At 41.6% G+C, this 19,300-nt stretch overlaps 1 protein-coding gene across 1 annotated transcript; it reads right to left on the bottom strand.

Moving 5' to 3' along the window:
• Positions 1 to 12,049: 12,049 nt before the first annotated feature.
• On the bottom strand, positions 12,050 to 18,978 carry LOC117864216 (uncharacterized). Its single transcript, XM_034748241.2, has 7 exons — positions 18,640 to 18,978; positions 17,455 to 17,692; positions 16,563 to 16,681; positions 16,081 to 16,180; positions 14,284 to 14,724; positions 13,256 to 13,593; positions 12,050 to 12,471 (listed from the first exon to the last, which is right to left on the bottom strand). The coding sequence occupies exons 2-7, from the start codon at positions 17,606 to 17,608 to the stop codon at positions 12,271 to 12,273; spliced, it is 1,353 nt and encodes a 450-aa protein (XP_034604132.1). The 5' UTR covers positions 17,609 to 17,692; positions 18,640 to 18,978; the 3' UTR covers positions 12,050 to 12,270.
• Positions 18,979 to 19,300: the final 322 nt, after the last annotated feature.

Below are 19,300 nucleotides of genomic sequence, written 5' to 3'. Positions count from 1 at the left end.
ATAATCATCGGAACCAAAACATCTAATAAACACACACTTACAGAACCTAGACATTGATAAGAGAGACATCAAGGGCATCTTGATAGTACACTTCATAAATATCCTTGAATTGCAACTATAGTAGTTGCTCACCATCACCGAAATAATCAATCGGTTTAACAAGAAGAGTGAACATGGTCCTTTCCTTGGCCGACTGCTGCATGTACCACTTATGGAATTCATACATCTTAGTTGAGAGCTTCCATACCAATTTAGGCCTGACTAGAGGATTGCTTAACTCAAAGGGCCATTTAGGTATAACCTTTTCTGGAGGTGGCGGTTTGACTTGCCCTAGAACTTCAGCAAGTGAGACACCTGTCTCTGACATAAACTTAATGATCTTGATTTGTTGTTCTAAAGGCAAAGTTGCTATATCTTGTTGATCTTGCTGCCTCAGCTAGGGGATAGTACAACTAGATGACGACTCTCCTCAATTTTTCTTCTGGAAAGACTTAACTAATGAGTGATTGTAGTTCAATAGAATGTTTTCTTGACCTCTTTGCTCATGCCAATGAAAAATGCCTTCGCAGATGGATCTATTGGCGTCTTCTTCTCAGGAGGTCTCGGTTTGAAGTGCTCCCTTACCTGTGCTCACGATACCTATTCGCATTCCTCATAAGTCATATCGTCTGCTAGCTTCTTCATAGGTTCATACTTCTTTGGTTTCGTCTTCATCTGTTCTTTCGTCTTTGGCTGCCTTGGCTTCGAAGGTGGTCACGACTTCTTGAGAGGTGCTACAGGTGGTGGTTGGCTCACACCATACTTTAGTCTCGGTGCTGGAGACAGTGATCGAAGAGGGGTGTTTTGGTCATCGTCGCTTGCACCTGCAGGATTATTCAATGGTGCTGGAGACAATGATCGAGCAGGATGCGACGATCCTGGTGGTAACAACAGTCCTGGAGGTGGATGTGCTGGAGATGACAGTCTTGAGTTCTAAGGAGATATTTGCTGCGGGGGATCTATAGGAAGAAATGATGCCTCCTAACTGGGGATGATGATGTAACATTGGACTAAGGATGATGATGTAACATTTGTGCCATAGAATGATATCGTAAAGTGCATCTCCTAGTGTCCGTTCCCCATCACCTCCCTGGAGGTCCAGCTCTTGGCTTTCATATTTACTATCACAAATATTCTCCACCCCAACAATGGAGTAGCCAGGTGGAATCGCCATGTCATGGCTTGTCTTTCCTGGTAGGATTTGTAAAGCACTTTCGTAAGCCACTTGTACATATGGGAGAAAAGAAGTTATTAAATTCCTAAGGCGTGGACCAATTGAGATAATTATATATATTATATATATGCATACCTTAATAGCGAGGTTGCCAAATAGTTTGTACAGCTCACATGAGGTGCACTGAGTGATGTCATCCATGAGGTACCGTTGGTTGTCCTACCCAATCACGGGTAAGCTTGGTGTGTCCTCATCAGGGAGCCCTATGAAAGCACAGCTGCTTCGGCGTTGAGAAGGGCTGACGACATTGGGATTAGGCAGTGTTTTAGATAGGGCCATCTCAGTAACTGCCAGGGCCACTCGCCGTTGAATTTCTTCCTGCATTCTTTCATCTCATTCATGTACTTTCGCTTCTAACATGCACCACCACTTCTCCTCTTTATGTTGCTTTCTTCTCTTCCGGCTTCTGTACATGTCGATGTCCCTACGGAAAGCATACTTCCACAGAACCACCCTGTAGCCTTGGCAACGTCCTGGGTGTTCGGAATTCCTAAGCGCCAAAGTCAGCTCATCGTTCTCTCTAATAGGCTTGAACATTCCCGCTTTCGCATCTTCAATGTTTTTGATAAGCCTGAGGGCCTTCTCATGTATAGTTTTGTTGAAAACAAGTGTGCCATCCTCAGGGCTAAGGGTACCTCCGTGAGCGCAATACCAATTCTTTGATCGATCGGGCCAGTCTATAGTCATTGGTACGATACCTCGATCGATTAGATCTTGCTCCATCTTTCTCCATCTGGGAATTGCACTCTTGTGGTTACCTTGCCCTAGATGATGATGGTACTTCTTCTGACAGGCATGGCTTGTGTTGATACGAACCCTGTTCGCACTCGCTTCAGATATCTTGTATTTCAAAAATGAGTTCAAGTGATCTTTTAACTTTGGCCAGTCATCAAAATTTGGAAGTCGGCCCTTCTTGATAAAGTTGGTATCCAGGTACTTCTTGAAGATTTGAAATTGCGTTGCCATCTTCTTTAGAGTCTAGTCTTTCACAATTTTTTGATCGACGTCTTCAGGAAGTGTGAAGTGTTTCAAAACATCTGCCCACAACATATCTTTTTGTGTCTGCGGGAGCACGTATTGCTCATATTTTTTATTGTACCTCCATTCTCTAATGTTGATGGGCATGTTGTCCCTTACAATAGCCACGCATTGACTCACAAACTTTCTAGTGAAATTTGCAGGAGCAATTGGCTAGCCCTCTTCTATCACTTCGGTGATCTGAAGCCTTCCCTCTATTATGTTTGTACGACCTCACGGCTTCTTTTGCGTCATCGATCCAGAGGGAAAAAATTTCAAGATTCATTAATTAGTACAAATAAATAATGAATGTGAAGTTTTAGATGGGGTAAAACAATGAAAATGATATACCTTGCCGGAACCTTCCATTTTGGCAATGTCTTGTTCCGCATTGTCATCAACGTCGTGCTCGTGCTAATCATTGCCATCACCGGACATGTTGAGGTACATGTCCACCTGGCTACTCTCATTCTCAATGTAGGTTTTTGGAATGTTTGAGCCACTACCGCCAGCAATAATCTGCTCCATTATATACCTTTCATCCTCTTCGTCTCCCATCTCAACTAATAATGATGTTAGTTAAACAAACATGTAACCATAGATAAATAAATTAAAGATTGTCTCAAGTAGTACAATAAATGTATATACATGAAATCATAAAATAACCATGAAATAAAAGAAACTTATACATGGAATTGAATGAAATATACACATGATTAAAATATACACACAAAACCATATATTAAATTATACACATGAATTCAAATATACAATAAATTATATACAATAAATTTTGTAGAATTGAAATATACACATGAAACCATACATTAAATTATATACACATGAATGATATATACACATTTAAACTAATTTTCTAGAAAGTTCTATTCTCATAAATTATACTAATTTTCTAAGCATTTCTAACAATTTTCCTAAGCATTTATACTAATTTGTACTAATTTCCTAAACATTTCCAAGGTTCGACATTTTCTATAAATATATAATTATTTTTGAAGCATTTGCACTAATTTTAATTCGAGTATATTGAGGATTTTTCTAAGCACTTATACTTAATTTATACTAATTTTTTAAGGATTTATTCTAATTTATAAAAAAATTGAAGTATTTAAACTAATATATACAATTTTTCTAAATATTTAAACTAATTTATACTAATTTTCTAAGGATTCATTATAATTTATGTAATTTATACATGAAACTGACTTAAAAATGCAGCTTGCGTCACCAAGCCACGGTTGGGGGGCGGCGCACCCATACCTTGCGGCCATGGAGCGGGCTGCCGGCGTCGGGGCAGAGCGGCGTGTGGCAGCAAACGGCGGGGCGACATGCCGGTGCGTGGGGCCAAGGGACGGCAGGCGGTGCTACAAGATGGAGATTGATGACGACGATGGAGGCCGGCGATGGCGCACGTGCGTCGTCCGGGCTAGGCTCTGCGCACGGTACCGTGCGGCGGAAGGGAGGCTAGCAGGCTAGGGAAGGAGGAGGGTGCCGGGCCGAGAGGGCGCCGTTGGAAAGCTGGGGCGTGGAAGTGGAGGGGCGGCCGAGCCGCGCGCACACAATACGGTGGTGGTCGGCGATGGTGCGGCGGCCGGGGGCGCTCCGAGGAATGGAGCCAGGGAGATGGGGCGTGGAGAAGACGGTGGCAGTGCGGCGGTCAGGGAGCGATGAAGATGTCAGAGGAGGTGATGGCGGCACCCGCAGAGGAGATGACAGCGGCGCCGGTGGTGACCCGGGTGACGGAGGCGACGAGGAGGCGCGGATCATGAAAATTGCTAAGTCCTGAGGAGAGGGAAGGGATGGGATATTTATAGTGCCCCTTTAGTCCCAGTTGGTAATACCATCCGAGATTAAAGGGTCACTCCCTTTTGCCTTCCCCGTGCAAACCATTATTTCCACCCTTTTATTTCAACAATTAGTTTAATTAAAATGCAATAAATTTTATAAATGCGTAGCAAATGTAGCAGAGTAGATGAGATGTTGAAATATTGTTTTTAGATTACAATTTTTAAGATGTACTTAAAAATAGTACTACACTATAATTCTTAATATGTTTTAAGTTGATTTTATATTTTTACATAATCAATAAAAAATGAAAAAATCAATGTTTTAAACATGAAAAAATATATCCTATTAGCTTATGTGATTAAGTTAATATTTTGACCATATAATATTTTTGAACTATTTTAATGTTGTTTATATTGATTGAGTACTCATGTGATGAGCCAAAAATTCTCATAAAGGATGATCATATATAATCCATTACATAAATGAGTTTTACACATCACTAAAATATAATAGAAAGGTGGGGTCAACTTTTACCGTGATGGAGGCATGGCATCAAACTGATTATAATCATCTGACTGGTCTGTTTTGTCCTTGACTCCCATGATTTTTCTTTTACGTACTATGTGGCGCTTTGGCTCCCATGATTTTTCTGTATCTTCTGAATTTTTCTTGGGTTTGCTAAACATGTCCTCCACATAGAAAACCTGATGCACATCATTAGCAAGGACGAATGGTTCATCTTTGTATCCAGTTTTTGTCATGTCCACTATTGTCATTCCATACTAATCTTTCGTTACGCCACCTCCAGTCAGCTTCACTCATTGGCAACGAAACAGCGGGTTGTTCAGCAATCCATAGTCGAGTTCTCCAATCTCCTCTATGAAACCATAATACGAGTCCTTGCTCCCGTTGCTATCTATGGCATCTATACAGACACCACTATTTTAGCTGGTGCTATTTTGGTCTTGGGCTCTCGTGTAAAATATATAACCATTTATCTCGTAACCTTGGATTTCACGATTGTGCTAAAAGGTCCCCTAACTAACCAAGCGAGTAGTTCGTGAATCGTGAAGTTACCCATAAGGTGTTGATGCAACCAAGAAGGAAAAGTATCCATGTGATGACATATAACCCAGGCATCGGATTTCGTCAAGTATTGGGAAAATAGAATCTACTTGTGTTCCTCAATATATGGAACCATCAAGGATGATTGTTGCAGAACCATGAAGTGTGCTTTATGGAACAAATCACTATCAGTGCTCAAACATGGTACTGGAACCCCCAATCGAATTAATTGAGTTAATAAAATCAACACAAAACTCAATGACCTCCTCTGTTCCATATCCCTTGGCGATGCTTCCTTCTAGACGGGCACCATTAAGAACATAGTTTTTTAGGACTGACATGAACCTCTTAAAAGGTCACATATTGTGCAGGAATACTAGACCGAGAATAGTAATCCCTTTGACTAGGTGAACCAGGAGGTGAGTCTTAATATTGAAGAAGGGTGGTGGAAATACCAACTCAATGCTGACAAGAGTAGCTTGATTGGATCAATTGCCTTCTGCGAAATCACATTGAGAAACGTGCATAGCTTTACAAGCGTCAATCGTACATTCTCTCGTAGAATACCCCTCAGTGCAACTGGAAGCAACTGTGTCATCAACATGTGGCAGTCACGGGCCTTTAGATTTGTGAACTTCTTTTCTTTCATATTTATTATTTCCTTTATATTTGAGGAGTACCCAGATGGAACCTAGATACTATTCATGCAATCAAACAAGCTATCCTTCTCTTTCTTGCTCAGAATGTAATTGGCAGGACGTAAGTAGTGTTGCCCTTTATCTCTCTTTTTCGGATGTAGGTCATCTCATTGCTTTATACGTTTTAGGTCCTGTCATGCTTCCAATGTATCTTTTGAGTTCCCGTAACAACCCAGGAAGCCTAGCACATTCACACAAAGATTCTTCATCAGGTGCATCACGTCAATTGCGTTGCGAACCTCTAGGATTTCCCAATAAGGTAGCTCCAAAAATATAGACTTCTTCTTCCACATGGGTATATGTACGTTATCATTGTTCGGAACAAGTTCACTACCAAGACCCTTTCCAAAGACTACCCTTACATCATTTATCATCTCAAATACACGCTTTTCATTACGGTGTGCAAGCTTTTTATGATGGTCTGCTACCCCTTTGAAATACATCCCTTTCTTTCTTAATGGGTGGTTAGCAGAAAGAAATCGACGATGACCCATAGACACGACCTTCCTATAGTGTTTCAAATAAATGATGTCTGTGTCATCTAAACAGTGGGTGCAGGTCCGATATCCCTTGTTTGTTAGTCTTGAAAGGTTACTCAGTGCAGACCAACCATTGTGGTTACGAACAACAATGCTCATAGGTCAAAACTCTCTTGTTTATCCTCATCCCACATACATACACCTTTTTCATTCCAGAGTAGTAAAAGTTCTTCAACCAATAGTCTTAGATACACATCAATATCATTGCTGGGTTGTTTTGAGCCTTGGATAAGCACCAGCATCATAATGAATTTCCACTTCATGCACAGCCAAGGAGGAAGGTTGAACATACATAGGGTCACAGGCCAAGTACTATGACCACTACTCAACTCACCGAATGGATTGAATCCATCCGTACTTAAACCAAATCTTATGTTCCTTGCATCCCTTTCAAAGTTTGGGAATGTTCTATTATTTGATCTCCACTAGGCCCCATCAGTGGGATGTCTCAGCATGTTATCTTGCTTACGTTCTTCTCTGTGCCATCGCATCAACTTAGCATTCACCTTGTTTCTGAACAAATGCTTCAAACATGATATTACAGGGAAATACCACGTCACCTTCACGGGAACTCTCTTCTTGGGAGGCTGCCCCTCTACACTACCAAGATCATCTTACCTGATCTTATACCGCATCATGCTGCACACAAGACAAGCATCCAAATTCTCGTATTCATCACCATAATAGAGGATACAGTCATTAATACATGCATGTATCTTCTGAAACTCCAATCGCAGAGGGAAAACAACATGTTTTGCTTCATATGTTGTGGACAGCAATTCATTATTCTCGGGAAGCATGTTCTTTACAATTTTCAATATCCCCTGAAATGCCTTATCAGACACACCATTTTTTGCCTTCCATTGCAGCATTTCCAGTGTGGTACCTAGCTTTTTATGCCCCTGCTTGCAATATGGGTAAAATAATTTTTTGTGATCATCTATCATACGTTGCAACTTTGCTGATTCCTTCTTAGTTTTGCAGTCTTTCTGTGTATCCCATAGCACCTGACCAACATCATCAATAGGGCTGTCTTCTGCAAACTCTTCTTTGTCAGCCTCGCTCATTGTAGTATCTGCAAAGGCCTGGCCTGCAGCCCAGGCCGGAATATAGTTAGCATCCTCTTCTTCTTCGCCATATTCCATTATAACTCCTCTTTCGCCGTGCTTGGTCCAAACCAAATAGTTAGGAATGAAACCATAACTAAACAAGTAGCTGTGAAGAGTCTGCCAGGAAGAGTAGTCCTTGTTACTGCATTGGAAGCATGGACAACATATAAATCCCTTTTTTGGCTCGTTGGCTTTGGCTACTTCGAGAAAATAATGCAAGCCATTAACGAACTCCTTGGTGCGTCTGTCCGCGTCGTACATCCATTCCCGATCCATCTGCATCGTATTACATGAAAAATAGACATAGAGCTTCATATTAGACAAAGAACCTGATCAATATTAGGTAGGGGAAAATATAGAGTAAATATGTTTATAATATTTAGTCCTTGCAATAAACATGAGATAAATAAATTATTGGTCAAAGAAATAGAATTATTGTTAAATTAGAGTGACATGAAAATTACACCAATCAACCTTTATATCATTCACTAGTTCGACAAAAAGAAAAATGCGATTTTTCTTTTTGTCGAACTAGTGAATGATACGAAGGTTGACCGGTGTAATTTTCATGTCACTCTAATTTAACATATAAACTATCCAAAAAAATTGTAGCAGGGACTAAATTCTATTTCTTTGACCTACAATTTATTTACCTCATGTTTATTTGGAAGGACTAAATATTATAAACACATTTACTTTATTTTTTCCCATACATTGATCAAGTTATTTATCTAATATGAAGCATATATAACAATCAAGCTATCCATGAAATTGTAGCTCAAAAGCATGTATAAATAAAAAATCTCTCAATTCTCCCTCATTCTAGAAAACTCAATTTTTTCTATCTCTAAAGCATAAAACAAAGCATAATAACAATAAATGAAGGGAGGATGAAGTAGCTAATCTTTACAACACTTTGGATGAGTGAAATCCTCATGAAATTGAGGGGAAAAAATTGGGCAGCACCTCCCTAACCTTGCTTGGTCGCCATGGAGAAGGAGACTGAGCTCGGTCTGAGTGGCTCAAGCTCGGGGAGGAAGAAGCTGATTTTATAGGGTGGGCGTTTTGTCGCGGTTGGTAACACCAACCAGGACTAAACAACACCATTTATTCCCAGTTAGAACCACCAATTGGGACTAAATGAGTGGCCTTTAGTCCCGGTTGGTGTTACTAATCGGGACTAAATGCCCCACCCGATTCCCTCGTCGTTCCTAGCCGTTACAACCAGGACTAAAGGGGGCTCTTTAGTCCCGGTTGATATTACTAATCGGGACTAAAGAGCTCCCGTCGGAGGTGGCCATTTGACTCGGGACTAAAACTTCTTTAGTCTCAGGTCCAAAAATGATCGAGACTTTTGTAGCTGAATAGACATATCCTTATCGGTACTAATCTACGGTTGGTCCAAAAAATACAAAATTTTATATTGTTTTAGATTCATTTATATTTACAAAATTTTGAAAATTTTGTGTAATTGTGTGCCTCAAATCAAAATTTAGATATTGCAGAGATGGCATGTTAAATTTCAAAGAGGAAGATGTAGAATCCAATGTTTGAAACATAGTAGCTGCGCATACATTGGGTTTCTGCATCCTTCTTGCCGAAACTTAAATGTAGACTTGTTTCATCTCATCATTGGCAGTTTGGCACAAAACAAAACAAAAAGGTAGAAATAAACTTGAAGTATACTAACTCAAAAGAAATCCACCAAAACATAAATACACTATATGACTATTACTATGACCACGCATGCACTTACTAGCATGCACCCTACCCCCAGCGGCCCGCTTAAGCTGGGCCGCAACACCTATGGAGCCGCCCTCTCCGCTGCCGCCACTGGTGTTGCCCCCATAGTAGGGGGCAGCACCGATGGCCTTCACGCTGAAGGAGACAACGGTGTACCTTGTACTTGCTCGCTACATGCACCATCGCCTCCCCTCTCAAGCGCATTTGAGCCGACAAGAACTCCAAATCTTCTGCATCCTGGAGAGCCGCCACTGACATGCAGGCCACCAGATTTTCCCTAGCCGGCACTAGCAGCATTACTGCAACATTAGTGCACTAGATGCCTGCAAGCTGCAGCCAACGCTACCTCCTCCGCACCCACGAAGTAGGTTGTGATGGCACCACACGCCACCCATTAGTGTATATTATGTGTGAATGCAGCGGCCTGATCGTTGTCGCCCTCTTCCTGTTGTGTCACCTCAGGCATTCTGGTCGCGTGCTGCCAGGGTCCTAGCTGACACCCCGAGGGTCCTGGGCACGCACACCATGTGAGGGCCTGTTTAGTTGCCCGATTTTGGACAACCAAAATCACTGCGCCAGTACTGTAGCATACTGTAGCGTTTCGTTTGTATTTGTGAATTATTATCTAAATATTGACTAATTAGGCTCAAAAGATTCGTCTCGCAAAGTACAACCAAACTGTGCAATTAGTTTTTGATTTCGTCTACATTCAGTACTCCATGCATGTACCGTAAGTTTGATGTGATGGGGAATCTTCTTTTTGCATAGTGCCAAAATTGGGATTTTGGAGTAACTAAACAAGGCCTAAGACTTCTTCCCGGGACGGCTCTGTCTCCTCCCGTGGGCCCACCTTACCCTCGATCCTTGCACCAGATGCGTATCGATCGTGTGAACACATCCCCCCATGTCAGCCGTTCATGTACCGTGTGACGGGATGGGAGAGGCGATCGGCTTCTCTCTGGTGGGCGGTGCCATCTCGTCCCCATGTAAGCATGATGTATTACGAGGAAGGCATGGCTAGGATAAGTTTTGCCCCTTTCTGCTATGGCTATTTAATGCCCTTTTACCAGCGTTTTCTTCTCCTCAGCGATCCGTGCCCTGGGGCCTTCCCAAGGAGCCCCAGGGCCTTGACCGCCCTGCTAACAGTAACCTCGCTCGCCACGCGAGAGGGGCTCGCATGCTCCCAAGGGCCCATGCCCCCTCCTCTTTGGGTTTTGCCATGTTAAGTTTGTTGAGACCTATTGGTCGGTGACTAGGGACCCTAGTTCCCTTGGTGCTGACAGTATGTATCACAATCAGATAATTTTAACCATTTGATCTCATGGTTGTAACCTGCGTGTACAAAGGTTGTGCATATAGCAACACTAAACCAACAATGTGTCATGAAACCATATATAAATTCAAGAATGGAAGCCTTATGCCTACTGCCAAATTTAAAATATGTACGGTGAAATCTCACGAAAAATAATTGAATACTCTGATACAGGAAAATAGCATAATTGCAATTTTCAAATGACATCTTTTACAGAAGTATAAAAGAATAGTATCTTCACTCCAAGTTTCTGAGACATTATTTCGTGTTTGTACGGTGGAAAGAACTGGAGGCCATATATTTCATAGATGGTTGCTCTACAGTTTGTGTAGTGAGCTGGGCACCTTCAAGGCCTTTCGATACAAATAATAGTTTCATTCTTTTCTGGAAACCGTAAGCTTTCCTATCCACTTCAAGGTGCATTGAACTCAATACCTAGAACGGAGCAGCATACTTCGAGTCAGCTGCGCCACATGTGTGATCAATGATAGGATCTCGATGTGCTCCAAATACTTGGGGTCAAGTATCGCCACTACCCACACAGCCTCTTCCATCTACATCCTGTATAGGCTGCCGTACATTGTAATGGTAGTGCTTTGTCCAAATATCAGTCCTTGGGAATCAATCTCCATCTTCTGAAGAACCGCAATACCAGCCCGGCAGCCCCAGCCAGCCTGCAGTCCATCTTTACAATGCGGTCACAGCCTTGCCAACGAACCTCCACAGGTACATAGATCATGGATGACCGTCATGTCAATGAGAGGATGATGCTCATTGACAACATACCAAATAGATGTACACTTGACTGAAAGAATAACTTACTAGCAAAATTGTCTAGAACATTTGTTGTTCAAACTTCATAAGCTTGAGATGTTTTGTCATATAAATGCACAAATCTCCGTATGTTTCGTTGGATAGACACGAAATATTCTTATGACGAATGGAAGGATGTAAATTTCTCGGTTCAAGTGTGATGTTCAGTTTTAATCTTCACTCTTAAACCAAATGATATTAGGAAGTGATTTTGAAATTCCCTAGTCCAAGATTACTGTCACGAAAGAAGGCAACTCTTCAGCAGAACATGACACATTGTCGCTGAGGCTGCAAAAATACACATACATCACGACAATTTTAACTGTTTAGCTTACATAAACGAAACTACCTTTCGGCCAGCAGCAACCCTTCTTCCAAACTAGACATGGCCTTCATGCTTCTTCACTCATGAAAAGTTCATTCTGATATTGTTCTGAGTTCTGACCAAATACCAAAATTCTCAGCCATGGCATCATCGGAAGCATGCATCATTGTACCTTTGCTTGAGTGCCTTCAAGCGCCATCTGCACCTGCCTCAGGGTCGCTCCCTCGCTTTCACATGTTGCAGATAATGCAGGGACTTCGATTTGCTTCACTCCCTGCACAAATTGCTGATATAACATATTGACCATCATAGATGGTGTTAACAGGGTGACAGAATGCGCGACAAGACCTTCGACAAGACCTTCACATATGACGATGGTTTATTCCTAGAAAGTACAGTTTTACACCTGCTGAACTTCAGCAAATTGTACATGGCAGCTGAGAAAACATACAACATTGCCACATGCAGGGACCCTGATATACTACTACATTCTACAGAATCACCATATCAGCTTCTCTTCTACATTTATCACCACTGCCACCACGATGCGGTGGCACATCAGTGGATGGATCACATCTGCATGTCCATTGTGAGAGAAGCTGCAGTGGCTACCTTCTCCTGAAGGTTGAACTTCCTTGCTATATAAGGCCGGACATCATCAACGCCAACCAAGCTTTCTAGGAAGGGGAGTAATTTCAGTAGTTCAGTATCATTGGGATCATCGAACCAGCTCTCTATAGGAATGCCATTGTCTAACTGGAACCCAAAGGCCTGAAAGTAGGAAAGCAATTCAAGATTCAAATCCAAATCCTACCAGGTCCCAAAATAGGCAACAGTTGCAAGCAAGCTAATTCAACATAAATAGTGCAGATAAGATATACCGATAATAACTGATGATCAACCAAAATAAGGAAAAATGGGATAAATCTCAGAACTACAAAGGATCCTGCTGCTCTAAAGACATACACTACACTCTGTTCAGCATCAACAGTATCCCTTAGGTCCGGAACATGATTTGTTATCAAGTGCTCCCAGGGGCTAGCTTCAATTCTTATAATAGCACGGACCAGTAAGACAAATTTTACTCATTAGTTCAACAAGATAATCCCAGAACAACAAAGGTTTCTGCTACTCTAAAGGTATTACACTCTTTTCAGCACCTCTTAGGTCCTGAGGATGATTTGTTATCAAGTGCTCCTAAGGACTAGATACAACTCCATAGCAGCATGGACCAGTAAAACAAATTTTACTTATGTGTTCAACAAGATTCTAATTATTAGCATATATCAGCACTCCACATAATTCTGTGAAGCTATGCAATGCACAGGAAACTACATTAACCATGCATTTCCTATCAGTCTATACTATTGTGAACAGTTTCAATCAGAATCTTGCAAGGACGATGTTGCAAATGCAGATGCTAATGGGAAGGATAAAACACACATGTCAGTGGTGAAAACAAATGGCCATCACTGGGATAAGATGCTTACAGAAATGAAGATTGAATTGAAAAAACAAAACTCTGCAGAAAGGAAAAGGAGATGATTGTGCATACCTGTGGAGAATTATCAACAATCATTACACGGGTTAAGTCTCGTCCAAGAACTGTCAGATCCTTTAGGTAGTTGCCCTCCACATAAACACAAGACTCGCGATAAACACGATGACGGAACAACTTTCTTTTGGGATCAAGAACATTGAGAAGTTGCTCTGCATAAATGCTTTGACTAGCAGTGAAAATAATCGTCTCAAACAAGCTGGCAACCCTCTCCAAGAACTCTTTGAGATAGGGGCGGCATCGAACATATATTGTGTGCTCTCTAAAGTTAAAATGAACTGGAAATGTGAAATCAGCATCCTCACAGTGTTCAAGAGTTGAATGGACAAGAGTTTCTGCATTTTAGCAAGACAAACACAAAATTAACATCAAATTGGGAAAGGGATGACAATTCCGGACTTATGTCCAATTGACATAACACAGCACAGGCAAGCAAAACAAAATGGCTTTGGTCTGAAGCACGGTTTACGCAAGTTTCAGGGAACAACTATACTAAGTGCAGGATTACTGACACACAGCATGAACATGCCAATTTAAATCTAATAACCAGATCTATGACTACATTTGAACCTGAATTCTGAATGATTGATTGTGCTAGAAGCATGGTGCAAATTCACCAGTGTGCAAATGATAACTTTAATGGCTTTCTACCAGATTTAGATGGTGATATAATCATGGCACAAACTCATCAGAGTGCCAATGATACTGGTATAGTCTACCAGATTCAGAACTTTTAGAGAAACATTTGGAATTCATCTTGTTATCACACACACCAAACCCTAGCTGCAAGAAAATTGTTCCAAGTTACAACACAACATCAGACAGATCTTGCTAATTTCATTCTTTTGCTAATTAGTATTCTTAACTTCTCGTTTTAAAATTTTGCATTCTAGACTAGAGTCAGCAGAAATTTGCAGTTCTGAACAACAAAATAATACCAATGACCAGCTTTCTTTGCCAATATATTTTGCCAACACAGAATTGAAGATTGTTAAGTATGTACTTATATAGCCAGTAGGTCTTACCATCCAGATCAAGTACAAGTGTAGTTGTTGGGCAACTCCGTGTCTGCTTTGGAAGGAGAACAGGGCGAAACTTGGGAACCACCATAGATAAATCAGGTAAATCTTTGATAAAAGAATATGGATCAAACTCATCATACTCCTCAGTCTCCTCAGCATCACAATAACCTTCCGTTGAGGTAGAATCTTGACTCTGTTCATCAATGCACTCCAGCTTAGACTGCTGCATAGCAAGATATATTGCTGACACTTCTGAAGAAAGGTTTCCCAGTTCACTGTACTCATCCACTTCAAGCAATGTGCTCTGCCCAGTAGATTGCAAATTGAGCGTGCATGAGTGGTCACTTGCCCCATCACAAGTGTTACGTGCAATGTTTGACCCGGATTTTTGGGTAGCTTCGTTACAACCATGAACAGGTGCTGTCTGTTCTTCTAATGAGCCGGCTGAACCAAATGAAGCACATTAATCATCTAAGCCAAGCATCAACAATCAAGTAATGAAGAAACACGGACTGAAAAAGAATATGAATAACAGATGTGGGTGCCATTGTGTCAAAACAGCATGATGCATAAAGTGTCAACACTACAAAAATTATCTAGATAAAACCTGGCTTCAGTAACACAGCAACTCAGTTACACAAGAAAAAACTAAACACGCAAAGACATGAACAAATCAAGGAGCACCAGTGAATGCATAATCATTAAATTATTCAAAACGAAACAGCAGCACTTTATAGAACCAACTTAAAAGTTGATATTCTGAATTATTTCAAAGTGATCCTATGTAGACACAGACTTCCAGTTCGAGGGAGATTGAGATATCCAATTGTTCAATGAACAGATAAGATTGAAATTGCAACTCATTAGGGGAGCATGAGAGGGAGCAACAGAACCAGGATTCCCTAAAGTCGACGCACTATTCACACGGAATAGTAGCCTCAGGGTTTGGTTGTTATTTAGAGACATGATTAGATTGGTTTGTTTCCTTAATTCTAGAGATTAGTTTCATAACGGTCAAGCCTTTCATTTATATACGGATGGGATTAGTATCTCTTTTGATTAAGCAAGAAATAGAACAAGAATTCCTATCTCCCTCTATCCTGCCTTGTGGTGTGGCCGCTGTTCATCAGCATGGTCATGTATTTTTGGGTTAAGGGTCATCTAAAGTATGCCCATGGCAGCCCAGTTATAAATCTCCTATGACAAAAGCTGGATATCAAATTATTCCCTTGAAAATAAATCATTCGTAAAGTTGATCCCCAACTTTGCAAACCAGTTCAGAAACAGATTGCAAAAGATATAATTTTAATATTTAACTTCATAATAGAATTAAAGTAAAACAACTCGAACAACTTGAAACTTCTAAAAGGCTAAAAGAAAAAACAGAACAGGATCCAACAGCAACAGTTTTGAAGTGGTGTGAGCTGCCAGGTAATACAAAATTATCACAGTATGTTTGTCATCCTCAATTTAATGAATGAAAACTCACAACATTGTCGATAACAGAAAGAACTATTTATTTTGATATTAAATTGAAAGCATTTTATGGAAGATGTTGACAGCCTGATGTATACTTAAGTCACTGCCTAAAAGACCCATAAGTTAAACAAAGAAAAACTATGTAAAATCCTACAATGGTACGGGCATCAACTTTTTAAATGAAAAAGTTAGCAATGTATTTAAGATGGCACTGCCTAAAAACACATCTAATCTCAACAAAAGAAATAACAGGACATTAAGATGGTCAGCTTGTACCAGAAAAGGATAAGCAGCTAAGAATCTGATCTACTATTTATATACCTTTTGAGAGGTTATTCAGACCACCATCCTTGTGATGATGGTATGTAGGGGAGAAAATGGAATTGTTCGGACGATCATCTGCACCACCGCCATCAGAGTGCTGGACCAGGAAATAAATACAAAATCATGAGTATGCATGCTAATAAAAACGTAAGAGAAATGTTTGTCCTCTGTTATTTCTTGGTTAAAAAAATACCTAACACCATTGGCAGGTACATGCTAATATAAAATTATTACTAGAGAAAGGGTGTACAGTGTACACCAATGCACAACAGCAAATTAAACAGTTGGCCCAAAGTGAGCAATTCATAGTTAGCCGATCCTTATCTAACACTTGCCTAACAGAAGTAAGCAAACTTAGTGCATATCAGATTATCAGCATTTCACTACCCTTCAGTTTTGCTCGGCAGAAATTAACAATAGTGATATTAAGTAACGAGAGTACAGCTAAAAGGTTAGTTTAATTTAACCAAGCACCATACCTGCTGATCAGCGGGAATACTAGGGGCCACTTGAGGTGCATCATTTTCAGTATCAGCGCTGTCACATGCAGCTAAGAGCTTCCTTCCTCCTTTAGAATGTTTCTTGGAAGTAACGCCAACTGCATGGTAACAGTACAATTGTAGCAATCAAATTCAACCAATCCCACGTCGTAATAGTTAATCAACTTAATCATAGAACATCAGAAGCAACAGTGCAAATGCATATATTTGCAACCAGAGAGGAAGCAGAATTACATCTAACAAGCTAATGATATGAGTAAAAACAACCTTTTCTCGAAGCAGTGCCAAAATAATTTTAGTGGATAAATGAGTACTTGTTGTACAATGGCTTTCTTTAGTTTGGACACAAGTTGATTCACAAAGAAAAGGAGAGTTTGCACACAAGATATTTCATCAGGTTAACAATATCATCCTACAAATCAAATACAATGAGAATAAAACATAGCAACCATTGTTTCTACAGTCCACATTATACAGTACGATATATAACATCAGAAGAGTTTGCACATCATAGAACATCAGAAGCAACAGTGCAAATGCATATATTTGCAACCAGAGAGGAAGCAGAATTACATCTAACAAGCTAATGATATGAGTAAAAACAACCTTTTCTCGAAGCAGTGCCAAAATAATTTTAGTGGATAAATGAGTACTTGTTGTACAATGGCTTTCTTTAGTTTGGACACAAGTTGATTCACAAAGAAAAGGAGAGTTTGCACACAAGATATTTCATCAGGTTAACAATATCATCCTACAAATCAAATACAATGAGAATAAAACATAGCAACCATTGTTTCTACAGTCCACATTATACAGTACGATAATAAGCTTGTTCCTAGCTAGCAATTCCACATGCAAGATGGAACCTTACCAGGCTTCTGCTTCCTGGAAGAAGACGTAATGAGATCTGTTACTTTCTTTTCAGCAACTGGAGGCTGAGTTGATCTTCGTGATGCCCTGCTTGTTTTAAGATTGGCATGATCCCCATCTGCAGATCTCGCAGCACCCTTTTTTCTTGTATGCATTGTTAACTATGAGCGCTACCTCAGAAGCAACTGACTCATGCACTGAAAAGACACTATAGAACAAGTTCCCTTGACAACTTCCAACTGAAACCAATAAGAGAGTATAAACAAGTTAATCATGGAATTTCCTCGGACCACCAATGCAAGAAAATGAATTTCATATTTAGTGGCGTCCTAACATCAGATGTAACAGAAAGGACTAGAATTAATGGTCAACAACAAGCATAATGAAACCAGAAAATCAGACACAAAATATTAATTGATAATAAAAAATTTCAAATGGAGGCAACATGCCCTACAGTTTAGTCATAACAGTCTCTGTTTGGAACAGACATGCAACTGAAATCAGGAAAAAAACCAAGGGCTTGATTTTGGACTGAGTACATTTGCAAGGACAGATTGACCCCACATAACTTGGAATGCTCATGAAGCAAGGAAATGGACTGGAAATTTATCATTTTGCCTAAATGGGCACCTAAACAAGACCCCTCAACAAATTGCAAGTACCCTGCACAGCAAACAGAGATCTATAGAGGGGTGAACAAACCTAACAAAGCCTCACTAGAAGCATCCAGTGGTGCACGATTGGCGAGCCCTGAATAGACACTGACATCGTTTTCTCTTAAGCTGTACACCACCCACTAAGCCCCGATGCAAAAAACGAGCCTAAAATTCAGCCAATTCCCAGGTACAGCACTAGACGTTCACGCAGACCACGGAACGCGGCATTTGTGCAAGAAGGAACATACTGTACTAGTGAAAAAAAACCCTAACATTTCTACCTCGAAATGCTCGATTCCCACAAAATCCGCCGCACCGACGCGCGCACCCCTCAAAGCAGCTCACCATTTCAATCTCCCAACCCGCGCCCCCCAGCACAGCTGAAATCGCGCATGGGGGACAAGAGAAAATACGGGAAGGAGCAACCCCTAAACCAGCAGCATTGCTCGAGACCACCAAACAAATCGGGGGAAACGGACCGAATCGAGGAGAGCGCGGTCTCCAGGAACGGGGAGGGGAGCCTCTCTTACCCTGGAGCGGCGAAGGAGGAGGGGAGCCCCGCGAGCTCGTACCCTCCGGCGCGAGCCCTGCGGAGAGGGGGGGCTCGGCGCCGACCGCCGAAAACCCAAACCCTAACCAATCCGGCGCCGACGCGGAGCTGCAGGCGACGGGGGAGGAGGTGCCGGGCGGCGGAGAGCGGCGTCGGCGACCGGGGCGAGGCGGCGAAGGCTGTGGGCGGAGCGCGGGTGCCGGGATCCGGTGCGGCGGGGGGGGAGCTCGAGGTGCGGCGAGTCCCAGGGGGAGATGGGGGGATTGAAACCCTAGCGGTCGCCTCCGGAGAGAGACATGGCCGACGCGGGGGGGTTTTGCGGGGGAGGGGAGGGCGAGGAATCAGAGGGAGGAGTGCACGCTCACTCGCCCACTGCCCAGGTCATTCAGTGCCAACCAGCTTACCATACCAGCCGGCGGTTCTCACTGACTGGTGGGACCCACGTGGAGGTCTCAAGGACGGTGGGGGACACGCGTTCTGCTGCGTGGGTCGGGCACCGCTGACGTGTCCGGATCATCCTTCCACAATGGCGCAATCCTGTTTTGAATGTCTTGACTTTCTTTTCGTTTCTTGAAACGAAGCCCGGTCGCTTTTTATTTATACCCACGAATTATTTTTTCTCATAGAAAAGATTTACGAGG

Source organism: Setaria viridis, chromosome 7 (assembly GCF_005286985.2).
Source record: "Setaria viridis chromosome 7, Setaria_viridis_v4.0, whole genome shotgun sequence".
In the NCBI taxonomy this organism is placed as follows: domain Eukaryota; kingdom Viridiplantae; phylum Streptophyta; class Magnoliopsida; order Poales; family Poaceae; genus Setaria; species Setaria viridis.
Note: the sequence above shows the minus strand (reverse complement) of the source record. Positions and strands in the feature narration are given on the sequence as shown.